The sequence below is a fragment of the Callithrix jacchus genome, chromosome 19 (assembly GCF_049354715.1).
Source record: "Callithrix jacchus isolate 240 chromosome 19, calJac240_pri, whole genome shotgun sequence".
NCBI lineage: Eukaryota > Metazoa > Chordata > Mammalia > Primates > Cebidae > Callithrix > Callithrix jacchus.
Genome location: NC_133520.1, coordinates 38,899,388 through 38,925,264, shown reverse-complemented (window position 1 = coordinate 38,925,264; position 25,877 = coordinate 38,899,388). Strand labels below are relative to the sequence as shown.

Below are 25,877 nucleotides of genomic sequence, written 5' to 3'. Positions count from 1 at the left end.
ATGTGGGGACCTGGGACAGGTGAGGTCAAGGACTGCAGAGTCTGGAGGGGTAACCTCAGTTGAGTGAGGTTTGGGGACTCTACCTGCCTGCCAAGACCCAGCTGCCTCAACCCTCAGCTCTGCTTCTTCTAGGGCAGTGGGCTAGGTGTCCCGTTTGCCTGACCCTGAGAAGAGTCAGGGCTGTTCAGGACATGTGTGGGCACCTGGACTGGATCACGGCTCACTGCAGTCTCAGAAAACTTCCTTAGGGCCCTGGCCAAGGTGTGGCTCCTGTGGCTTTGACCTCTGCCCTTGCCCTCACATAGCCACTGGAGTGGAGATGGCACTATCTGTCTTGGGCACTGTCAAGGGGGATGAAGGTCGGGCCACCTGGCCAGGACATCCTCACCTTTTGGGACTCTGCCCAACAGAACACAGACCTTGGACCTGCTGATGGCTACACCCCATAGAAGTACCCCCAGACTGGCAGCCCTCTGCTTCATGACATTTTGAGGAGAGGTGGGGGCTGTGCCCACTCAGGCAGGGACCATTCCCCGGCTGGCACAAAGCACCATGTATGCTGGCAGTGGCCCAGCCCCACAGCCAGCAGGCTGATGGGAGGGAGGGAGGCTGAGGTCTTATATAGTGCCTGCTGACTCCTGTCCTGTATGGCCCAGGTCTCACTGGCTGGGCCCAACAGGACTGCAAGCAGAGAGCAGCAAGGTTACTGTGGGCAATCGTGGTGGAAGAGCCTCTCACACAGACACAGGGAAGTTCCTGCACACTCAGGAGAGGGAATGTGGACTCAGGTGGTGGCCCTACGCAGTCACCTGCACTCCTAAAGCTGGCCGCTCCACCCACCGTCTCCTGGGGGCAGTCTGCCTGTGCAGAAACACTGGAGAGCCGGTGAAATAGTTAAGAGATTTTATTCTAATAGCTATAATTACAGTGCTTGTTTGTCGAAATGAAAACTGAAAACAAGTATACAAAACGGTTGATTACCAATCGTGTACTGAAAGCAGTAAGAGGCTCCACGACACCAAACAGACCAGTTCTGAGGTTTCCCCAAGATAAATTTAACAGCTCCAGCTTCTTCAGTGTTTATCAAAATACAAAAGAAAAAAGTAGAGGTTCTTTTTCGATGGCAAATCGGACCCTTGCAGGCTGAGGGAAAGAAAGCTACGTCACACACGGAGGTGGGGTGCTCCCGAGGGGCTGTGGGTCTAGGTGGACCGCCTGCCCGGCTTGCACGCGCTCCTGCTGGTGAGACCCCAGACATCCTGCCAAAGTGTCTGAGCGAGCACGAGCAGTGGGAATGACGGACTCACTCTGGCCACATGCTGACCGAGGGACAGGTGAGGCCCTGTTTCCCACAGGCTGCCTGAAGGTGGGCGGGGCGGCCTGCAGGAGAGTGGGGGCGGTTGTGGGCTCCCAGCCTGGCCCCTGGGAACCATGGGGGCACAAGAACAAGCACATGGCTATGGAATGCAGGGTGACCCAAGGACAAGCGAGTTGCGGGATCTCTATTGTGACCATGCAGAATTGATCGCGGTCTGCCGCGCCACCGCCTCACATTCCCAAGGGGAACAGCCGGGCTGGCGACCGGCATCCAGGCCATAACTGCAAATCTATGCTAGGCAGGGTCTCCCTTCTGTGTGTTCAAGTGTTCTCGACTTGGATTTTTAACTATTTAAAAAAATGCACTGAGTTTGGGTTAAAAACCAACCACCAAAATGGATTTTAACACAGCTCTAAAGCCAAGAGCGTGCCCGGCTTTCCCAACACATCGACTCCTGGAGGCCAGGTGCCCACAGGCCTACATCCCCTCTCAGCACTGAACAGTGAGTTGATTTTTCTTTTTACAATAAAAAAAAGCTGAGTAATATTGCATAGGAGTACCAGAAACTGCCTCATTGGGAACAAAAACTATTTACATTAAATAAAAAGCCTGGCCGCAGGCTGCGTCTGCCACATTTACAGCACGGTGCGATGCACACGGTGACCAAACCACGGAGGCAGCTTCTGGCACTCACACCACAAGCCGCACGTTTGCCACATGAGAGTAAAGCAGAGGGTGAGAGGAGTGAGAGGGAGGGGATTGCGTTCACTTCTGGTTCCGGAGCTGATTGGACAGCCAGTCCAGTCCTTCATACAGCCCGTCACCGCTGGTGGCGCAGGTGGCTTGAATGTACCAGTTCCTGTGGCGTAGGGAGTGCAGCCCCAGCTTGTCTGTGATCTCGGCCGCATTCATGGCGTTGGGGAGGTCCTGGGGGAAGGAAGGGTTGGTGGGAAGGGATGTCCCTGGGACAGAGAAAGGGACCCCACCAGCTTCCAACAACCCCTACCACCAGATGCCCTGGAGGAAATCACGCTGGCTCCTCACATTCCCCAGGCTGACCCGGGCACCTACCTGCTTGTTGGCGAACACCAGGAGGACAGCATCCCGGAGCTCATCCTCAGCCAGCATCCTCATGAGCTCCTCACGGGCCTCGTTCACGCGCTCTCTATCATTGCTGTCCACCACGAAGATCAGGCCTGCAGAGCAGCCAGTGTTAAACGGTCAAGGGAACACAGCCCCCCTGCCACATCTATGGGCTGGCCACCCTCTCTAGAAGCAGGAGGACCCATGGGACCAGGCCCCAGCCACTCACCTTGTGTGTTCTGGAAGTAGTGGCGCCACAGAGGCCGGATCTTGTCCTGGCCACCCACATCCCACACAGTGAAGCTGATGTTCTTGTACTCCACGGTTTCCACATTGAAGCCTGCGGGCAGGATGCAGGGTGAGGCTCTGTACCTCGGCCCAGCCCACCCCAGCCCACTCCCTGCTGGCCACTGCCTCACCTATGGTGGGAATGGTGGTCACGATCTCACCCAGCTTTAGCTTGTACAGGATCGTGGTCTTCCCTGCAGCATCCAGGCCCACCATGAGGATGCGCATTTCCTTTTTGCCAAAAAGGCCCTTGAAGAGGTTGGCGAAGATGTTCCCCATGCTTGTGGACAGGTGGAAGGACACTGGCCAGGGACACCTGGAGAGACAAGGTGCTCCATGTCTGGTTCTGTGCTGTCCAGCAGCAGCTGCTCAGAGCCCATTCACCCAGGGATGCACAACTGCCTCACCCCACCTCCTGGAAACTTGCAGGGAAACAGGGAAAGAGCCCGGCCTCCCAAGCCCCCGAAATCCACCTGAGGATGGGTGCTGAGGGAAAATGGCTGAATCAGGAATTGAGAAGCTGTTGCCCTCATCTTGGGAAGCCATCCCCAAGGCTGCATGGCCAGAAAGGCTGCCTCATCCCAGCCTATGCAGGAGGCGAAGCTGGCTACCTGAGGACTGGCTTCCAGGTGTATGCAGGGCTGCTCTACACCCCAACACAAACCTTCCAGGACTAGAGAGCACCACTCACTGTGCCACCACCCACACTCAGAAGGATCAGAGCACACAGGGCCAGGCCAGGCACAACTGGACACCCTCAGGGGAACAGTTCCACTGAGGACACAGCCTGGATGGGGCATGCATGCCATGTCTGCCCCACATGGCAATGGTAGGGGGCTCCCTCAGAACATAAACACCAGGGACAGCAATCATGTCGGTTGGCACCCACCATCAAGAGCTCTGCAGAGACTCCAGCAGGAAGGGCCTCCACTGCCAGGACACCTCTCTAAGGACACTGAAGCTGCTAGGCCTTGGCCTCACCACCCAGTGGGCACTTTCATGAATCAGGTGTTTTTATTCCAAACAGAGACTTTAGAAAAGAAACTGGTCACTCTCTGAAACACTGGCTGCCTCTTCAGTGCACCCGTAGGAGGCTTATCCCCAGTGAGGAAGGCTTCTGCCTTCCAGAGAACATGCCAGGAGCCCGTGACCACACCCACCCCTTATCAGACTTCCTCCACCGGGGTTCCACATGCAGGAGGCTTCTTGGTTGAATCACGGCCATGACTGTCTGCTGGTGACGTACTTTCTCATCCACTCACCCCAGTACCCTACTGCAAGGTGACACCTCTCCATTTCTCAACATTGGTGAGAGCCCACATGTGCCCGTGCTGTTCAGTGGGTATAAACCGGCCACCAATTTCTGATTTGACATTGCCATCATCCCAGATGACCTGCAGAACCCCTTCAAGCTGGATTAGTATCCTTTGGACACTTTTTTCTTGGTTTTGAACCATGTCACCTATTCTGAAACTTTAAAAAAAGTGAATTCTGAAATTTATAAGGACCTTCACTGTAGTGTGCTTCCTTTTCAGGGACAGCCAGGTTTTCTAAGCCCAGAGGAAGACCACCACCCATGAAGCACAAAAGAGACTGAAAACACGGCCTCTCAGTCCACTCCTGCAACCACTGCCAGTGAAGACACCAAAATCACCCACAAGCCTTGAAGACAGAGAGAAAAGGGAGGAAGACCTTGAACCTAATCATTGACCAGGCAGAGAAAGCTGGACCACCTGGGACCCAAGGGATGAAGCTGGGACTGTCTAGGGCAGGTGTGTCCAATCTTGGCTACCCTGGACCACAATGAAATAATTGTCTTGGGCCACACACAAAAAATATACTAACACAACAGCTGATGAACTGAACCGAACCAAACCAAACCAAAAAACGCCCCCCAAATCTCCATGTTTTAAGAAAGTTTACAAATTTGTGTTGGGTCAGGTTCAAAGCTGTCCTGGGCCACATGCAGCCCAAGGGATGGACAGGCTTGGTCCAGGGGAGCAGCTGCACCAGGGCTTAGGCCTGTGCTGAGTCGTGACAACCCATTTGAGCCATGAGATTCCAGAACAACTCCTGAGACTTCTATATGCCCCAGCAGATCCACACACATGCAACTGGAGGGCCCCCCAAAGGGACAGGGCTGTCTGCCTTTGAAAGACCTCCAACATAAGAGACCCAAATGTAAATGGAATCTGGAGCAGGCAAGCAAGAGAGGAGACTGAAGAAAGATGACTAAACAAAGGAAAAGGAGAGAGAGACAGACCTGATAGATACACAAATAGCTGAAAAGGAAAATTCCAAATGAAGGTGCTCGGAAGGCAGAACAACAACAAAATAAGTAAAAAAGGAAAATGAGAAGTAACTTAAGATATCAACTAACAGAAACTCTAAAAAGAAAGAACGTAGGAAATTACGGGGTGAAATTCTTCAGTGTTCCAGAGCAGGGGCCCAAGAATCTCTAGCCTGAAAGGGTCGAAGGGCAAAGCCAAGGACCTAAATGAGACCCACTGATGATGCACCGTGGACTCCAGAATGCCCAGGGGCAAATGACACCCTCAAAGCCCCAGAAAATGGAAGACTCTGAAACCGTGCTTTCAAAACCCTGAGAACATGACCTTTAATTCTATACCCAGCCAAAGTATCCAACAAGTCTCAGGGGAGAATGAAGATAACTCTCAAACTGCAGGGCCTTAGACCTCTCCTGTGCTCCCTCCCCAAGAGGCTCCCCCAGGAATCCAGAGAGAGGATGTGAGCCCACAGCAACGTGGAGAGAGAGCAGCAGCCTAGCCAACCCCCTCAGACTGGAGCAGGAAGTGGACCCTGCAAGAATGGGACATGCCACCTACGTGTTCTTATTATGGGGTTGGGCAACTCTGGGCAATGGGGAAAAACTAATGACAGGTTCGTAGGAAAAACCCAAGCATGAAACAGAACGAAGAGGGCCTTTTATGAGTTACTCCAGGAAAACATATGGTGGGTGATATTTACGGAGTCCTGATGCTGTGTTATTGCTGAGGTGCTGCAAAGCTGAGTCAAGGGCGTGTGGTGTCAAAGGCCAAACCACACTGCACAAGTTAACAAGTCTTGAAGGAATAAACCTAGGAAACCATGTCAGCAGGGACTTAGGAATAAGGGTCACCTGCCAGTTGGGTAGAGGCAGCACCAGTCTGCCATGGCTACTGAAGCATGGCATTGGGGAGAACTGACACCAACATCCAGGCACTTAGGGGAAGGGGCACCCCACCACCACCAGCCCCCTCAACCCCAGGACTGTCCATGATCCACACATGCCTGCTGCCAACCATGCACAGAAGACCATGAAGCCTGCAGGCAGCAGGGCTCATGATGACAGCAGTCCCAGCCCCTCCCCATGGTGACTTTTACTTTTTACTAACAGACCAAAGCGTTTGAGCCCCCAGAGGAGGGAAGCAGCCCTGCAATGGAATGGTGGAATCAGGAAGAACAAGCCCCAAGTCTCCGGTGTCAGACATCAGCACACAGAGAGCTTGGTCTCTCCCACTCACAAGAACATCTGCGGCCCCGCTGAACACATGGGCAGAGGGTGGCTGGCACATCGTGCCTCGACACATACCAGCATCCCCACAGGACCCTGGACCTGGCAGCCCTTGCACCATTTACTGCTTCTGTGACAGGTCAAGACCCATCAGAGTCTCTGCAGTGGGGGAAAGGCTCCAGAGCAACCCCCGCCCTCAATTCCAGGGCCTCTTGGTACAGGTCCTAACTTGTGTCATGCCCAGGCCAGGTGCTGTCAACCTTTCCTTCACCAGAGTCCCCGAATACAAGCCAAAACCCGCTTTTCAGGTCCATCGGTATTATTCTGTGGTAGGAACAAACCCTGGCTTTCTCAGAGCCTTCCTGCTTGTACACGTGACCCCTCACACTGTGAGAAGTGGGCCACAGCAGGAGGACACCACGAGCCTCCAGTGGCTACTTCTCTTTCCTAACCATGCTGTGGGCTCCAACTCTGAGGAAGAAAGGTCTTTTAGGAAGAATGTTTCTTTCTTCAGTGAGGACCAGAGACCAATGGTAAAGGTGGCCTTCAGGCATTACACCAGGAAACAGTACAGTCAACTCTTGGCAGCTACAGTCCCTGACACCTCACTGTGCCTGCTGAACAGGGGTGGGGAGAAAATATAGCTCTGTGAGTTAACATCCATTCTGTGTCTATGAATGGATCCAACCAAACTGGTTCAGATGCACAGGGGAGCCAGCGCCTCTGTGGCCTGTACCCAGACCTCCAGCCAGTACTGTTCCCGGTCCCTTGCAGACCCCAGGGATGCTTTGACATTGAGTCACGGAAAGGAACAAGGCAAAGGTTGATCATTTCCCCTCAATCCGTCAGAGTTGGCGTATATAACAGAATCTCTAAGTGACCTGAACTGACAGGAACCAAGAAAAAGACAGACACCTCCAACCTCCAACACAGGGCAAACAAGCTCCAGGTCCCAGATTCTGTTTTGCTGACTGACGTCTACAAACAGGACTCATACAATGTGCTCCGCTTACGTGGAAAGACAGTAACATCCAGAGTTCCCTTTTTGAGACAGGGCCTCACTGTCACCCAGGTTGGAATTCAGTGGTGCGATCACAGCCCACTGCAGCCTTGAGTTCCTGGGCTCAAGTGATCCTCCCACCTCTGCTTCCCAAGTAGCAGAGACTGCAGGTGCATGCCACCACACCTGGCTGATTTGTAATATTTTCTATAGACACAGGGTCTTGCTATCCTGCCCAGGCTGGTCTTGAACTCTTGGGCCCCAGTGATCCTCCTGCCCCGACCTCCATAGCAGTTGGGAATATGGGTGTGAGCCAATGCACCCCACCCAGAGTTCTTTTTAAAAAAGCTTTTATTGCCAGGTGCGGTGGCTCATGCCTTTAATCAAAGCACGTTGGGATGCTGAGGCGGGCACATCATGAGGTCAGGAGTTCAAGACGAGCCTGACCAACATGGTGAAACTCCGTCTCTACTAAAAATACAAAAATTACCCAGGCGTAGCGGCGCATACCTGTAATCCCAGCTACTTAGGAGGCTGAGGCAGGAGAATTGCTTGAACAGGGGAGGCAGAGGCTGCAGTGAGCCAAGATTGCCCCACTGCACTCCAGTCTGGGTGACAAAGCGAGACTCCATCTCCAAAAAATATATTTTATTAAAGTCAAGTTCACTGACTTTAATTTATATACATCTTGATAAAGATACATAAAAATTACACACATCTTTATAGTTAATAATCTCAGTTTTACTATCTAACCTGAGGAACTTTGTTAACTTTGTTAACAAAGCTGATGACTTCCCAAAGGGACTCATGTACATTACCTAACATTTTAAGTATTTCTGAAGAATAACGGCCTTTCATCAGTCATACATACTGTGTAGATGATCAATTTCCTGAAAGCCTGGTATTTCCCACATGCTGATTTTCATTTTAAGGGGTCTTTAAAATGAAATGCAATATGACAATTTATTCTCACCTACACAAAAATACTTGTTTACCATACCAGCCAAATAAAGCCTATGGTCATCATTCTACCCGCCAGGCAAATGCTCCATTTCTGTAGGCCTGACATTTTTCTGTGACTGAGCATACATTACATTTTGTCAGTATTTTACTAAAACTCATGTAAAGGGAAAACTAAATGTGCCAATACCAGCGAGAGGCAGACACATCTCACAGTCTGGCACAATTGTGACACAGGTGCGAATCAAAAGGCACACTCAGAGGAGAAGACACATGACTGAGACACTCCAAAGACCCAATCAGGTTGAAGAGATTTGCAATCATGCAGATTGAGACAAAAGAGCGGCACACACATCCTAGAACTCTCATTCAGGCCTGCATCTGAAGGCCAGTTCCACTGAGAGTCTTCTGTTTTTCACAACAAAAGTTTCAGAATGTTTTTCTAGGAGCTCATTAGGCATTACAACTCAACACAGTGATCCCACAAGCCATTAGGAGACGAGGGCTGCCAGGCACGAGGGTCCCCTCTAACACATCTGCTGCTGGCCTTGAGTTAAGTGAGGGGCATTATCTATTAGGTCTGACTTTCAGGTGGGCTAATCAGGGAAATTTAGTTTAGGTCACCGTCAGCTTAAAATTCAAGGTGATTATATCAAATCAGTGTGTGTACTGACGGCTAGAAATGAATTCCATTTTTGTGATTCCACCTCATGGACTGAGTTCTGGGACTATAGCTAATGTGAACACCAAACAACCGTTGCCCACTGACTACCTGCACATTTGTGTATTTCTTCCTTATTGGTATTTGTGAAATGTTACTTAACTGTCCTCAAGGCACCCCACCAAAGCTAAGTCCTTCTGAAATCTGCAGATGCACAGCTCTGAGCCCACACCAGGTGGGCTCCCAGGGCTGCTGAAGGCAGTGTCTCATGACCTCTGACCACAACTACAATGAGGGACTTGTGCTGGCTGTGCACATGGCATCACGGCAAACGCTGTCCAGTCCTTTATGTTGCCCCAACCCTGCTCTCTCAGTGATGGGACTCTGGTCTGTCACTGAGCACAAGGCTCTCTAGAATGAAATCTACATTTCCTGGCCTCCCTGCAGCTGTGCACTCGAGTGAGCTCTGTCTGGAGATGCGTACACAAGGACATGGAAGGGGCAGAAGGAGCCTGGGGCCTACCTTCTATTCTGGTAGGCAGGGTGCAGGTGACCTCCACCTGGCCCTCAGTGCAGTGGCTGACGGACTGGCCACTGGGAAAACCAAGACCAGAAACACAAATCCGTATTAGCCCTGAAATTCACAACATTGAAACTCACAACATAAGCTGAGAATGCAAAACCTGCAGGGATTCATCACTGCAACGCACAGCCAAGAAACAGCACCCCTGTCCCCACCTCTCCCTGCAGGTGACAGCCACAGAGAGAGTACTTCAACCAGCCCCATCCCCAGGGCCAAAGTACCGGCAGTCTGAGGTCAGTCTGGTGTCCTCAGAGGAGACCCTGTCTCCACAGGACTTCCGACCATAACCCCAACTTCAAGGTGAGGTGCCAACGCCCTGGAGCGTGACCCAGCCCACTTCTGCCAGGCGTCTATGCCATGCCCAAGGGCTCTCCCAACCTGAGGGGAGGCAATCCCAGGGACCTGGGCCCTTGTGCTTCACTCTCCTCCGTGCATGCTGAACAGCGAGTGTCTGTGTGATGGCACAGCACCAAGCCAAGAGGGCAAGACTAGTGTCCTTACCCCAACCAGCTGCTACCAGTGTATTCATGGGGGCCGTTGGTTCCAGCAATGACCAGAGGCTGAGTCCACAGTGCCCATCTCAGCGTGGTCAGCACACACATCGTGGAGCTATCTGATGTGACAATGCTACCCTGGGTTTCAGGAGAGTGGCAAGAACCCAGGAAGAGAGGGGTAATGGAGCCTGTGACTTCTGCTGGGAAGTAAATCTCATTTATTCAGCTTTGCCAATTCACTCCTTGAACTACATACTCACTACAGACATGCTGGGCACTGAGCTACTGCCAGGCACTGTTCCAGGTGAACATGGCCCCACAGGACCCAGGGCCCTGAAGGTCCCTTTCCATACCGCTTGAAGAAAAAGGGGAACTGGAACAGCACACTGCTGGTGTTGGTGTCATAAACTGGAAGAGCAAGTTGCTCCTTCCTCCAACCACTCAGAGCGGGTGGGGCCCTTGCAGCTTCTCGGCATCAGGTTAAGGAAAATTAATGCGGCAGCTGCACAATGCCTAAAACTTGATTTCTGCCTTCGGGAAACTTTCATTTTTAAAATGAGGGCTGAGGGGAAACACCAAAGACTTGCTCTTTCAGAGGAAAGAAAAGCAAAGTGCAACAATGAAGTGGGAGCCATCACGAGGTTCCCCCCAGCTTTGGGAGGAGAAGCACCTTGCCACCTCAGCCCACCCCGGTCACTCAGACATGTACAGAGATGGGGACACACCTCATAGGCCCTGGGAAGTCATTGCCCTTCTGGGGAACTCCTCGCTTCTGGTTGTACTCCTGACCTAGGTGAGAGAAAAGCACACCCCAGGGACACACCGATGACCTCCCCTCAGGTGACCCAGGTCTCACACACACGCTGGCATCTGCCCTGCTCTCCAGATGATGGCGGCCCCCACACAGCAACCTCACATTTCTCTTCAAGGTTTAGACCCTCCTCCCAATTCCTGCCCCTTGACAGTCAGCTTTGCTGCCGAAATCCCCCTCCCAAACCCAACAGGCCTTCTCCACTATGATGCGAGTAGCTTCCTTCCTGTTCCAAGGGCAAGAACCCTGTCTCCAGCCTCCTCCTGCGCCTTCTCAGCACACCAGTCAGCCATGTGACCAGGTGCTCTGCTCAGAGCTGCCCCACGGCTGCCGCAGATCAGGTCTTTGCAATAAGCTGCCTTGGTCCACAACAGTGCCCACACTGTGCTCCAAATGCTGCCTCTGGCAACCCAAAGGGAAATAAAGCAACAGCATCCCAGCACTCACACAATGGCAGAGAACCACCGCTCTGCCCCAACTATGCTGCGATGGAGAGTAAAGGCAAGTGACTTCACACCCGCGCGGAAGGACCAAGGGTGGCCAGAGAACCATCCTCACCAGGCTGTTCAGGCACTGGCACCTCCAACCTCAAGGGCAAGCTGTGTCCATGAAGCAACTACCGTAGCTTTTCCTTCTGGAAACCGAACTCACTATGGTTCTGAAGACAATACACAGTCATCTTTGATTTATACGGTGATTTTTTTTCCCTGGAAACTTCAGAACACCTTTTAAAACTATGCACGAAAATGTTTTTTCTTCATATTCATAAGAGGTCAGCTCTAGGACATTAGATGATCCCCCCTACACGAAGGTCAGACAGGAAGCGTTCTTGCTGCTGCCAAAAGTGGCAGTGCTGCCACCCAAAACTGCCCCCCCGCCCCAATTCCCCAAATTCCTTTTCTGGGGACTGTAGACCCCCATCCCCAAGGGCCACTGAACACCCCAACAGGCTTCCCACCCAGTAGGCACCCTGCTCCTGGCAGGTCTCCAAACCCTGTCAGTCAGCGAATCCACTTCAGGGATTCAGCCGATTGCCCCAGGCCACTCCTTCACATCTCTGCACACATGGCACTTGTCAAACGACAGTCTGCCCCTTCTGGATGGTCCTGGTATCTCCCTGCCTTCCCTCTGCCAGTGTCGGTGGCTCTGTGTGGCACTCACCATCACAGCCCCTGCCCCCGTGGAGCCTCATGCTCATCAAGTAGGGCTTCCTCTGCCCAGAACAGGCCTTCCTCTCCAGCCTCCCACCGTCTTCCGCTGGGCACTGCACAAGTGACTCACCACCAAGGAGAGGAGAAAACAATGGCAAAAGAATGTTTATCAGGCCCGTAGGGCTGATGGAGACCAACCATACACATCTGCAGACATGCTTACCCTAAAAATTACTTTGTCAGGAAAAATCTATCATGTCAACAAGGAATTTCATGCTGTTTAAAAACTTTTGTTGCATCTGGTTCAGTCTGAACATTCTTCTGACTGTAGAAATGTGGAAAACGGGGTTGTAGCTGCTGTTAACTACTGAAGTCAAAAGTGTGGCAGCTCAGTGTGTCAAACACCACAGGAGGGAGGGATGTGTTTTCAAAGTCTGTTTTCTAAACCTGCCCCCAGGCACCCTCAACTGGTGAGCAGGTAAAACTTTTTTTTCTTTTTAAGAGCTGGAGGTCTCACTCTGCCTGCCTTTTATGCTTTCCCTGTCTCTGGAGTGCAGTGGTGTGATCACAGCTCACTGCAACCTTGACCTCCTAGACTCAAGTGATCCACTCTCCTGCCTCAGCCTCCCAAGCAGATTGGACTACGCAAGTGTCAAGCACAGAGCCTGGCTCGCATAAATATTTTAAGAAAAATGTCACCACCAAAACTGCCAGAAGATGTATTAATAGTATTTTTAAAAAGCACCCATTAAAAATCTTCAGTATATTATCTGAGAACTAGAACCATTAAGTTCCCCGTGTGGAGTATGTGGTACTGCAAAAATAACTTCCTGTAGGACACAATGGAAAGATGTCTCATATCAGCCTTGCTACCACTGGAAGCATGGAAATCAATCTTTCTAGCCTGCTGCATCCCTTTAGGGAATAAAATCTATTTTGATACATTCTGCTTAGAAGGTTTTCAAAATATACTACTCTGAGGACAGAGGAAAACCCAAACTTGGTTTCTCACACACTCTTACAACATAGATCACTTCTCACACCACATGAGCAGGGGTTTCTCCCCACATGCCAAGCAGCCAGTTCTGCAGGACACACTGGCTGGGTGTCCTTTAATTCAGTTCAATTCTGACTGTCTACCTGGAGGTAATTGCAAGCCCCAAGTTTTTTTACCTGTGCTTCTGGATGACTATAAATCAGGGTTCCCACAACTCCTTCCTCTTGGGTAATCAATTTGCTAGAGTGACTCACAGAACTCAGAAAAACACTGAAGTTTACTGGTTTTTCATAACGGATATTACAGAGAATACAGAGGAAGACATGCATAGGGCGAGGTATGGGGGAAGGGACGTGGAGCTATCATGCCCTCCGGGGTGTGCCATCCTCCAGTAACCTCCATCTCCATGAATTCAGCTATCTGGAAGCTCTCTGAAAGCCCAGGCAAGCCTTCTGGGTATTCCCCATCAACAAGGAATTTCTTGCTGTTTCAAAGTGTGGTTGACTTAATTGTGGTTCACTCTTAACATTCCTTTGTACAGATGTGGAAACACAGGGCTGTAGATGCTGTTAACTACTGAAGGCAAAAGGGTGGCTTCATGATATAGGTGTGATTGATTCAATTATGGGCTATTGGTGACCAGCTCAATCTTCAGTCCGTCTCCACTCCTGAAAGTTGCAGGGTGGGCTGAAACTTGGAACTCCCTAATTCTGCCTTGGCCCAGTGACCAGCCCCACCCAAAAGTTTCGTAGGGGCTGCCCGTCACCAGTCAACTAACTGTACAAAAAGACATCATCACTTTGGAGATTCCAAGTATTTTAGTAGTTGTATGCCAGGAAATGGGAGGCAGGCCAGATAAGTATTTTGCAATCAAGTCTCCTGTTCACTTCATGCTGGACACTAGCAGTGAGCCCTGGGCCTCAGTGGTGTGGGAGAACGTCTGCCTTCTCAACAGAATTATTCTCAATTGCTGTGCCTGTGGAAACCTGCCTGCCTTTTATGCTTTCTCTGACTCTTCTCTTCATTTAGGCTTCTCCTTTTATCAGGGCCTGTAAGAAGCACCACCCTTCCCTGTATGTTGGCTGACAACCGGCTGCAAGCCCTTGTTACCACTTTATAAGAACCAGGAAACCAAGACTGGTCAAGCACATAATGGCTAATCAGCCAGCCTCACTGTCTCTGCATCCCTGTAGGAGACTGAGACAGGACCCTGGGGGAGGACCTGAGAGCTTCCTGGCAACAAAGAGCATCCAGGACACGTCTGTCAAGTTGCTAACAAGGTCATCTGACCCACCTGAGAATGTGAAAGTACCTTCCAAGACAGTGAGGTGGCTGCACAGCTGTAAAGCGATGAGTGCAACTTTGCCTTAGAGAGTTTACAACCACCACAAGAGGATGGGAACCTGAGGATGAAGACAAGTCCAGGAATCCCAACATGAAGAGGCCAAACCTTTTGCAAAAGACCACTTCAGACACTATGGGCAGGATACCCCTACCAACCATCCACGCCAATGAGCACGCACAACACAGAAAACAAAGTCGTCATAATTTAAGACCCTACTGCAAGGCCTTTTCATGTTTCTCTCCCAATTACCTCTGACAGTGCACTCTATTTCCTTTCACCCTCGAATTTATGAAGGTGAAAGGTCAAGGGGACAGAATGCTTATGAGAAACAGCATGGACCTGCCAGCCCAAGAGGCTGGCTTCAGCCTCTTGCTCAGGAGAATGGTCACAGCTCATGAATAAGTGTGTAGAAAAGCTTGGTGCGCCTGGCCTGTGAGTAAGAGCAAGCTTAAATCCACACACCAAGGAGACATTTAATTTGGAGAATCTAAAAAGAAATGTTCAACTCTCTGAAACCAGTCGTATACTACTCCGCAGGAACTTGCACAACACGTTTTTTTCTCTTGGTTTAGGTCTACTTCTGTGATAACCGCAGCAGCTGACAGTCCACATTAAAGTTTACTGAAGTGAAAAAGGAAAGGCCAAATGCACCTTCCTATAGTAGTTTCAAGTCTGTCCGGTCCGTAGGGGCAGATTAGCAGGTGAAGGAAGATGTCTGAATGTCCTCTCCATATTGTGCAAGAGGTACAGCGCATAGCTAGACCACATGATGTACAAAACCAGAACTGTGAGGAGCACAGAACCAGTTTTTGCTTTTCACTCACAGTCATTGTGTGACTCAGCTGTTGTCCAAACCAACTGTTTCAAATCTTTTTCAACTGGTAAATCTGAACATCTGCCTCACAGGCAACAACAGATTCCTACTGCAGTGGTTTGGATTTATTTTCAACAAGATACACCCGAAAAGCAGTGACAGATATTCTCCGGTCTACCAACACGTGGTAACGTGGACAACAGACTTCTAACAATGTGGCCAATCAAATGTGTGACTAACATTTACACTACTCAATTCCTCTCAACTTTGGACCCAGATAGTAATACTGCATTTCGGGACTTTCTGGCTACCGTGGCAGTGCTACCGAAAATGCAAACTAAGTCAGAACACCATCCATGCAGTCACAAGTGTTAGAAAATGGCTATCGCCACGGCAGAGGGCCACAGGGGCCACACAACAAACTGGACCGCGGCATCTCACAATCCTCCCAAACACACCGCGGAAAACGCCAGAACCACCAGCCTTGCAACAGCCGGCAAAAAAACTGCTGACCCCTAGTTCTGAAACGAGAACTACAACTGCCCCTCCAACAGGGGCAGTGCACCAACTCCACAGCTATCAACTCGGGGACCACCCAAAGCCTCCGGCCGCCCTTCTTTCCTGCCCGCGATTCCGGGTGCATTTCTGCTCATTTCCTGCAAAGCAGCAACGGGCTGCCTGGACAGAAAGCGAGAGCGCCAGGAGGTGCCGTCGGAACGGTGACCTAACACCAGGTGCGCACGGCTGTCCAGCCCAGCCTCACCCCGGAACCACGCAGGCTGTGCCCGGCCTCCGCGGCCCCGAGTCTGCGAGCAGGTCGTTCCGCGGGCAGGTTAAAGATTCACCAGCTCAGAAGAGGCTTCTTATCATCCACCGCCGCCAAGGCACCACCCTGGGGTTAAAGCAAAGATCCACCGGCCCCTCTGGAAGCCACGGGTCTCACGGGTGTGAAGGGAGGCACTCCGGACTCCCCCGGAAGTCCACGCAGCCGGAGCCGGGCGCGGGGTCCCCATCCACCTGCCCGCCCGCTCTCACCGCCCCCCAGCCGGTGCCGCCCTCAGAGCAAACACCAACTGGATGGAGTGGGGAGGCGGAGATGCAAGCCCCCACCACCAACGTGACCTTGACGGCGCCTGGGGCCGTCCGAGCCTCAGTTTCCCGGTCCCTGAGGCAGGGGTCCGCCCGGATGCCACCCGCTCGCCCGTGCTCGGGTGGGGGAGGCCCCACGGCCCCTACCGGCCCCCGCGGCCTCTAACCCCAACTCTCCACGCGCGAGCGGCTTCGAGAGACGAAAAGGGCAGATGTGAGGGAAGCAGGAAGCCCAGGCTTCCTGGAGAAGAGCCCGGAGTCCCGGCGGACTTCCGGGCCGAGGGCGCGGGCAGGGACGGGCAGAGGAAGACACGGGGCCGCGAGCGACGTCGGGAATCTGTGAGGGGCGCGAAGGGCCCACCGACCCGCCTGCCGGCCCAGCCCCGACCCCGGCCAGGCCCCAGCCTCAGCCCGGCCCGTCCTCGTCCGCCCCCGGCACGGCCCTATCGCCGCCGCCGCGGGGGTCGAGGTGCTCTTCGCGAACCTCAAGTCGCCCCGAAGCCAGTCCCCTGCCCCCGCCGGCTCCTACTTGCCCGCGGCCCACACGGTCCCGGGCCCCTCGCCCTCACCTCAGCGGCTGCTGCTCCGAGCCAGGCGTTGGTTTCGCTCCCACAAGATGGCGGCTCTGACGGCGGCCACGTCAGCGCCTGCGGACGCAGAGCACGCCGGGTAAGGGGCGGAGACACAGGGAACTCCTCCCACCGCTCGCCCGCGGAGCAGGCGCGCTGACTCCAGGAGGGCTGCAGGGGGCGGGGAAGGGGGCGGGGAAAGGGACGCCCCGCCCCGGGCCGCGGTCCCCGCGCGCGCGCGCGCCCAGGAGAGGGCGAGCGCACCCGTCTGCGCCTGCGCCTGCGCCTGTGTGTTTCCGAGAAGACACCATGTGGCTCCCTCCCGCCCGTTTCACAGATTCGGTGACTGAGGTCCGGGCTGCTGCTGCAGGAACTAGAGCGGCGGGGCCGGGTTGACACCCTCCTCCTTCCCGGCGCGGCAGTCACCGCGAGCCCGCAGGGGCCGCGTAAGGACGTGGGTGTGAGGTGCCCCTCGCCGGGGTTGGGGTTCCTAGCCCCCAGGCTGCGCGGAGTCGCGAGCCCCGGCCCTGTGGAAACCTGTGGCACTCGCGGGTCCACGACTGAACGTCCGAAGGCGGGAGGCCTGCTGTGTCCCCCACTGGCCTCGGCGCCCCGACGGCCGCAGTGACTCGAGCGGGGTCACGCCTGGGCCAGGAGCAGACCCCGGGGAGCCGGCCACGGGTGAAGCAAAGGAGGAGGTGGCCTGGAAACCCGCGGGGGAAACGGGGCCGTGGGGGTGGGGCCCAGGGTCGAGGACGGCTGCCCAGAGGGGATGTCGCACGGCCTCTGATGAGCTGGCCTTTCCGCTGAGATCCAGCCTGAGGCGGAGGAGCCCTGGTTGTCAGGGACCCCTCCTGGACCGGTCGGAAGGGAACATGGACCGGTGCAGCCTCTCTGTTCCGCGCGCTGGAGGCCTGGCTGTGCCCACCACCCCCGGGTTTCTTCCCTCTTCCCTTGTGCGGCTGTGGGGTTGGGCTTGCTAGGAGGGCGTCCGTGCAGTACAGTGTCCTGGGTATTGTGGAGGTCGGGAAGCATCCTGATTCGTCCAGGCCGAGGCCTCCCGCGTCCCTCCGCTGTCCCCGTTACCCACCTACCTTCCTGGCCCCTTGGGCAGGGCATCCTCACTGCCTCTGGAGGCTGCGATGGCCGGAGTCTCCACTGGGGCTGCACCTGGGGAGGCTGCAAAGGTCCCCAGAAGCGATGACCCTCCTGCCCCCCAAATTCAGTCCTTTTCTCTGCCTGGGGCTCCCGTCTGAAGTCTCACCTCTGTGAAGCTGCAGCAGAGCTGTCTATGTAGAAGAAGGACATCTGCCTCCCGCCCTATAGGCATCTCAGATGCTCATGGAAAGCCCAGGGAGGGACGTGGATGCCTCTGGGGCCTTCTGGTTTTGCTGCCTCGCCCTGCTCAGCCGGAGCTGGACCATGTGCAGACATTTCATGGGGGTTACATGTGGTTATGGCCGCTTTAGGGCTGAGGGGACCCCAGCCTGGGCTTTGGTTCTCTGCTGGCAGAGGGTGGCCAGGAATGGCTCCAGTGCTACTGAGGGGATTGTGTGAGAACCAGAGCCTGCCTCCCCCCCTTTTTTTTTGGGTGGGGGATGTAGTCTTGCTTTGTTGCCCAGGCTGGAGTGCAGTGACATGATCTTGGCTCACTGCAACCTCTACCTCCTGGGTTCAAGCAATTCTCCTGCCTCAGCCTCTGGAATAGCTGGGATTACAGGCGCCTGCCCCTATGCCCAGCTAATTTTTGTATTTCTAGTTGGCCATGGCTGGTCTCAAACTCCTGACCTCGGGCAATCCACCCACATTGGCCTCCCAAAGTTCACAGGTGTGAGCCACCGTGCCTGGCCCCTTTAAAAAATATATATTTTTTAATGTGAAAAAATACAGACAGGAGAGTATGTCAGATACATGCACAGTTTAAAAAGTAATAAAATGGATTCCTGTGGTTAAGAAATGTACCTTCCCCAGCCTGGACAATATAATCAGACCCCATCTCTACAAAAATTTTACAAAGATAGCCAGGTATGGTGACATGCACCTGTAGCCCCAGCTACTTGGGAAGTTGAGGCAGGAGGATCACTTGGGCCCAGGAGTTCAAGGTTGTAGTGACCTAGGACTGTGCCACTGCATTCCAGCCTGGGTGACAGAGTGACACCCTGTCTGAAAATAATAAAAAGTCCCTTCCTGCTGATTCTGTGCTCCTGGCGTGGCCTCCCCACCCCACCCAGGCAAAGGTGATATCTTCAGGCCAGACAGGTGCAGAGCAGCCCAGGTCATCACACCCAGATTTCTGTCCCTGGAAGGAGACCTGCTAGGGAGCTAAGAAGTGTCTGGCAGTGAGTTCTTGGGGAAATTGAGGCCCTGGTACTCCCCTGACACTGCCTAAGTTGTGAGGATCCCTTTCTCTCTTCTCAGAGGTCCCTGAGATCAGATGAGGTTCAGCCAAGAGGGGCGGGATGAGCTGGCTGGAGGGAGGGGATTGGGGGCCAGGCTAGACAGTGACCCTCTAGCCTTCTTGGCCGCCTCTGCTGTCAGTCTCAAAGATGCTAGCTCAGGTGGGGCTGGGCTTCTCTCTTCTGAGGGCGGCTGCACCCAAGAACCAGTTAAGAGACGGATGCCAGCAACAGAATGGGCTGGCCTTCTAGGGAAGGTGGCTAGATGGGCTGGCTGGAGCAAAGGAGCAGGAGTACCCATGTGGGAGGCCCAGTAGGCAGCCAGTGTGGCTAGGCAAAGGGGACTCCAGCCCACCCCAGTCCCGGCAGGCAATTGAATCAACCTCTGTATGCAGGGCTGTGAAGTGTGTGGCATTTGAGCCAGGCTACAGATGTTCAGAGAGGTCTCACGCTTACCCGATGTCACACAGCCAGGATGGAACCCCTCTGGAGCTTGATTACTCCATGCCCAAATCTGCTTATTGCCAGCACCTTTACTCTTTCCTCCACCCCGCCCTGTCTCTTGGGGAACAGGCACTTTGGTGCCACTGCAAAGTGCAGTGTTATCTTGGATTCCTCCAGTGATGGGAAGCTCACTACTACAGCAGGCAACCTGGGACAGAGTTCACCTTTCTGGGATTTCCTGCCCCACTCTGTCTCCCACATGGTTGCTCTGCCTGCTCTCTCTGTTGGGAGACTCAGCAGGCTAGAGCTGGAGAATCACACTGCAGAATGCCAGGATGTTCTGCGGGGTGGCGCTGCCGCCACCAGTCTACTTCCTCCTCACATTCAGGGCTTAGTCCCAGCACTCAACCGCCAAGACCTGTGGCAGGAAGAACTCAACCCTTTGAGACTTCCCTGGGGGGTGGGGTGAGGAGAGGACCCTGCCCTCCCCTCTGCCCCGCCCTGTTTCCTTCTTGCCCAGACCCCTACCCAAAGCCTACCCTCTGGCTGGTCACACCTCGAGCATGCCACAGGAATTGTTACGGCTGTTCTGACTGTGTGGGCCTGGAAGAGGCCCTCCCTCGCAGGGTGGCCCAGCCCTGCCCTGCTTTTGGGCCTGGGCTGGGGTCTGGGGTCATTTGGGAACCCAGTGGTCAGTGGTGGGGGCCTGTGGGCTTGCCTGCATTACACAGTGGCTTAGGAGATTACAGCTGAGTTCTGTCAACTCCAGGGAGCAAGCTCATAGTCCTCTGACTTCTGGTCCTTTTGAAACATCACCTGTTTCCCCTTATACTCACTTCAGCCTCAGTTTCCCCATCTCACACCAGCCCTCCATTCCTCAAATGGAAGCCCAGAGGTGTACATGCCCCTCCCCTGGCCTAGCTCTTGGGTACTTTGTTTTCCCAGGCAGGCTGGCTCCTTGGGGCAAGGACTGTTTTCTGTCTGGTTCCAGCCCCTTGTTCCCGGATAGACAAGTGGGGAGCCGGTGAGGTGAGCACCCTGGGGTGGGGTTGCAGAAAAGCACATCTTGGCTCCTCTTCACTCCTTCTGAGTGACATCGAGCATTTCCTCCCATCTTGAATGCAAACAGCATTCCCAGAAAGCAGTATTAGCAAGATGTGTGGTTTTTGTTGCTGAAATCTCAGACCTTTTCATCTCAGAGCTGTTGCATGAAATCTGTAAATCTTTTCTTTTTTTAAATTTTTTAAAGACAGGGTATTCCTTTGTTGCTCGGGTTGGTCTTGAACTCCTGGGATTAAGTGACCGTCCTAACCCAGCCTCCCAAGGTGCTGGCAGTGCAGGGGCACTATGCCCCGCCGGAAATACTGTTTATACTCCCTTATCAACTGAAATCACAGAGATGGTCTGCTCTTACCGTTTCAGATGCTAATAACAAAAGAGGTTCTAAAATTTAAAAAATAAAATAAAAGACGTTCTGACTCTGGATACATGCACCGATCCCCTGCCCCCATCAGGATAACAAAACACCCTGCGTCCCCAAAGTAACATGCCATGAGTCTGAAGGTGGCTGATGGTGCCGTTTCTCTGGCCCGTGCATCATTTGTCTTTGGCATTGGTGAGACCCCGCTTGTTGGCTAGAGTGGTCCCTGCCTGCACTCATGACCTTTGCCCTGTCCTGGACTCAGGGACCCTGACTGAGCCTCTACCTACTTTTAGACACTCCCTTCCTGTGGGACTTTGACAAGTTGTCTGCCTGCCAAGTCTGCACCCTAGTACCTCCCCCCCCTCCTTCCCTCCCTCCTTCCTTCTGTCACCCAGGCTGGAGTGCGGTGGCATGATCATGGCTACTTGAGCCTTGAGACCCCAGGGGGGGGTCTTGGGGGAGGGGGAGAGGGCCTTCCCAGTCTCCTTCCAGGCTGGACATCAGAACCTGGGATTCTGTCAGGTGGCCAACTTGCCCCATGGTTTGAGTCCTGCCTGGGGTCTCCTTGCCACTGTCGAGACCTGTATCTGAGCTCAGAACCCTGGAATGCACTGGGTCCTGGCCCAGGGCTTCCAGGAGACACGGCTGAAGGCATGGAGCTACTTCACACTAGAGCCTTTTTGAGCCAGTGCTCTCTGGGGCAACCAGAGACTGGAGGACAGACAAGGCGTCTGTGGTAAGGGACAGCCAGGCCAGCGGCAGTGGCCAGCCCAGAACAGACTGCAGCTCCAAATGCGGGAGCACCCTGGCAGTGAGCTGCCATTGCTGTGGGCATACAAGAGGCTAAGCAGACTTGACGAAAGGCTATGCTTGCTGGGAGACGTTGGCATCAAGTAAGGCTGGTTTAGGGCGAGCCTTGTGTGGTAGGAAGTCAGAGATGGGAGAGGTGTTGGTGAGGAATGCTGGTTGGGGAGCTTCCCTCTAACCTTAGAGAACAGCTGAATGAGCCTGTTTGGAAAGGGCTGTGTGGGTGAAAGGCAGGGGTCTCATCTAGATGAGGGCCATAGGTGGGTGCAACAGAGGTGCCACCTGGAGGTGTGATGAGGACACCAGCAGGAGGCTGATTGGGGCATGGGGCCATGGCAACCCCTGTGGTGGGGCAGGAGTGAGGAAGGGGCCAGGCCCCCAGGGATCGGGGAGAGGGAGAGGCACATTGTGAAGGTGCCTGCTGGGCTCCCCGTGGGTGAAGCTGTTCTCTTGGGACCCACCTCTAGGTGTTAGGGGCTGGGGTCTGTACCTCTCTTTCGGAGCTTCTCCACCTGCCAAGCTTCCAGGCAGAGGCTAGCAGGAGAGGCATACCTTGGCTGGGGGCCTTGTCCCCAGGATGCATCACAGACTCACTCTGAGTGTGACTCCCCCAGCTTGGGGGCTACACAGAGCAGTAATATCTCAAAACGATATTGGGGACTTCTGTAGGGCAGTGACCTTTTCATCACTCCAGAAAAGGACATTAAAAAGTGGCCAGGAGTGGTGGCTCAGCCTGTAATCCCAGCACTTTGGGAGGCTGAGGCAGGAGGATGGCTTGAGCTCAGGAATCTGAGACCAGCATGGGCAACGCAGTGAGACCCTGTCTTTACAAAACATTAAACACTTAGCCAGGTGTCGTGATGTATATTCTCAGCTACTCAGGAGGCTGAGGTGGGAGGATCACTTGAGGCCAGGAGTTCGAGGCTGCAGTGAGCCTTGATCACGCCACTGCACTGTAGCCTGAGTAACAGCGAGACTCTGTGTCCCACAAAAAAAGAACAAGAAAAGCAAACGGATCTTGTTCTGCATAGGGCAGACAGGACCCAGAGGACACAGCAGCTGCAGCAGAGGCACTGGGTTCTGAACAGCCTGTATCTTGTCTGGGGAGAGGGGAACTGTTGGTCCCCATCTGCGTTCCAAGGCTTGGTGACAAGTTCCAGCACACCTTAATGGTTTAAAATGGCAGTCCGCATACATGGCCTCTCACAGCTTCTGGGAAGCAGGACCCTGGGCTCCTGGCAACCTGGTTCTACTCTAAGGTCTCAGATGAGGTGTCAGTGCCTGGGTTTACCTCAAAGGCTCTGTGGTGGGGTGGGGTGGGCACCCCACTTCATGTCCAGCTGGAGCCTCAGAGCAGGACCTTCTGTGGGACCAGGGTCTTCTTCACAGACATCCTCTGTGAGTGACGTGAAGACCATCCTGGACTAGGGTGAGCCCTGGACCACCTAATAGAAAGGGGGGGATCTGAGGTGCACAGATGGGGAGCCGGTCATGAGAGGACAGGGTGGAGACTGGAGTGTGTGGCCATGCGCCTGGGTGCTTGAGCCACCAGGAGCTCCAGGAGGCTGTGCGGGGTCTGCCCAGAGCCTTTGGAGGGAGTACGCCCTGGTCACCTCAGTGTGGGGCTTCTGGCTGCAGGGCTGCAAGGAAGTAACTCCCTGCTGTCGTGAGCCACCGGGTTGTGGTGACTTCCTGTGGCCACCCCGGGATGCCGCTGTGCCTCCTTCCCTCAGGCCAGGTGCCAAGGCTGGGAGAGTCAAGTATCTGGTGCTAAATGCACTGGGGTTCCTCAGACACCCCTCTCTGCACCCCAGCATGCGCTGTCTGCCCACACGGCCTCAGGCTCCTGGGTTTCTGCAGGCAGCCGCCTGACCGTGCAGCCAGGCACGTGTTTCCCGCCTGGGCCACCTTGGGCAGCAGGTCGGGTTCTATATGAGGCTCAGGGCTGCTGGGCTTTGATGTCACCTGTTGCCACAGTGACTCTGGCTGCTGGGATCAAATTACTCCCTTCCTGGGCATGCTGTACCCTGAATCTCCAGAAGAACCAAGGGGAGCCCCCAGCACAAGCCTTGTTGGGGTGGGAGTGCTTGTTGCTCAGGTTTGCGGGGGGGCGGGGGGCCTGGCTGGGGCAGAGGAGAGTGCTCACAGGGACCAGGGAAGAGACCCTCAATTCCCTTGTTCATCATTCCCAAGGCCAGGTGCCTCTAAAGGAAGCCAGGTGTGGAAAATGTTGGCCCTGCAGTGGTGATTAATGTGAAGCTGCCCCGAGCAAAGTTGGTGGCTCTGAGGCGGGCGCACACGCCTGCCTGCTAGCCCTCCCCAGCCGCTGTTCTCCTGTTGTCAGATGCAAGGGCTCTGGTGCTGGGACCCGTGAATATGTGGCTCAAGGTCCTGGGGCACACCCCACTACATGAGGCAGGGTGTGGGGGTCTTGTGGGGAGCCAGGCCCTTGGTGTCAGTCTCTGCTTAGAAGCCCCATGCAGCTCCTGCTCTGCTGAGTGCGGCTGAAAGCCTCCCATACCCACAGCCCTCTGTCCTCAAATTTTTCTCATTTTAAAAATTGTGGTTGGCCGGGCGTGATGGCTCACACCTGTAATCCAAGCACTTTGGAGGCCAAGGTGGGCGGATCATCTGAGGTTGGGAGTTCAAGACCAGCCTGACCAACATGGTGAAACCCTGTCTTTAAAAAAAAAAAATCGTGGCAAAATATAGATAACATAGGACTTATCATTTTAACCTTTTTTTGAAAAAATTAATTTTTTTAGAGACAGGGTGTTGCTGTGTCACCTGGGCTGGAGTGCAGTGGCGTGATTTTGGCTTGCTGCGACCTCCGCCTCCTGGGCTCAAGTGATCCTTCCGCCTCAGCCTCTAGAGGACCTGGGGTGGCAGGCACGCACCACCATGCTGGTTAATTAATATTATTGTTCTTGTACAGACTGGGTCTCACTATGTTGCCCAGGCTGGGCTCCAATTCCTGGCCTCAAGCCATCCTCCCACCTCAGCCTCCTGAGTAGCTGGGATTATAGGTGTGAGCCACAGCATCCAGCGACTTGTTTTGTTTCTTTAATAGCCGCCATCCTGATGTCTCCTGGTGGTTTTGATTTGTGTGTCCTGAAGGACTCATGAATTGGAGCGTCTTTCTGGGTACCTGCTACTGTTTATATCTTCTCAGGAGACATGTCTGCCCTCGATTTCTTGCATGCGGGCTTCCACAGGCCGACCCTCAGCTGCTCAGCCAGGCCGCCGCCCCTGTCCCCAGGGCCCGCCCTCCAGGGGTACTCCCTGCCCACCTCCTGCAGGTCCTGTCCCCAGCATGGTGTCCCGGCCCTCTCTGTCTCCCTCTGTGCCTCACCTCACCTGCTTTTTTCCTGGCATCTGCACGGCTGACCTGGTTACTCATTGTGTGATTTCTGTCTGCCTTTGCACTGGACACACCATAGACGCTCAGCATTCGGGTGGGACTGTGCCAGCAACGGGATGGTGGCTCAAAGAGGGGCCGCCTGGTCTGCGGCCTGACAGGAGGGAGGAGGTGGGCGGCCCCCGGCACAAGAACCAGGGAGCAGGCAGTCAGGCGGGGGCGCTCCTGCCCAGGCCACGGAGCTTTCATTAAAACCCGCCCTGAGCTTGACCTCACTCTGCGGCGCATTCTTCACTTAATTGGGGCCCTTCAGGAGGGGCGGCTGAGGTTAATTAAAAAGCCCAGCTGAAGGCACTGCTGTCTCCCCAGCATCTGCTGCCGGCACCCGCCCACCTGTGCCCCACCTGTGCCCAAGGCCTGTGCTGCTGGGGTGGGCAGAACCATGCCCAGGGGCCTCCACCCCCCATGCCAGTCACTGCAGCCTGGAGCCAGGCTGGGCAGGGGCCGTGCTCATGGCTGGGTCCTTCAGGAAGCACCCTCTGACCTCAATGAAAAGGAGACTCTCTCGGACACCCTGAACTTCAGATGGGCCTCAGTGTCCCCACTGGGAGGATGAGACTGGCTCTGGGACACCAGAACACCCCGGCCTGCCCCGGCCTACTTGTGCCAGCTCCTCTCTCACCCCGGGGTCTGGGTGTTGCCTACTGCTCCCAGGCCACTGCGTGGCCACCCTGCCCATCACCTGCAGGCCCAGCTGCACACCCACACCAGG

At 54.3% G+C, this 25,877-nt stretch overlaps 1 protein-coding gene and 1 pseudogene across 1 annotated transcript; one reads left to right on the top strand and one right to left on the bottom strand.

The window, feature by feature from the left end:
* Positions 1 to 889: 889 nt before the first annotated feature.
* ARF1 (ARF GTPase 1) lies at positions 890 to 16,735 on the bottom strand. The gene is made up of 5 exons (XM_002760826.7): positions 16,678 to 16,735; positions 2,821 to 3,005; positions 2,631 to 2,741; positions 2,390 to 2,514; positions 890 to 2,245 (listed from the first exon to the last, which is right to left on the bottom strand). The coding sequence occupies exons 2-5, from the start codon at positions 2,966 to 2,968 to the stop codon at positions 2,084 to 2,086; spliced, it is 546 nt and encodes a 181-aa protein (XP_002760872.1). The 5' UTR covers positions 2,969 to 3,005; positions 16,678 to 16,735; the 3' UTR covers positions 890 to 2,083.
* Positions 16,736 to 22,800: 6,065 nt separating this feature from the next.
* On the top strand, positions 22,801 to 23,732 carry LOC144580422 (uncharacterized; annotated as a pseudogene).
* Positions 23,733 to 25,877: the final 2,145 nt, after the last annotated feature.

Excerpts from the sequence above, each read along its gene's own strand:
- ARF1 (XM_002760826.7), bottom strand. The coding sequence starts at position 2,968 with ATGGGGAACATCTTCGCCAACCTCTTCAAGGGCCTTTTTGGCAAAAAG. Across the intron at positions 2,742-2,820 it reads GACCACCATTCCCACCATAG|GCTTCAATGTGGAAACCGTG; the intron begins GTGAGGCAGTGG and ends TCCTGCCCGCAG. Across the intron at positions 2,515-2,630 it reads CTACTTCCAGAACACACAAG|GCCTGATCTTCGTGGTGGAC; the intron begins GTGAGTGGCTGG and ends GCTGCTCTGCAG.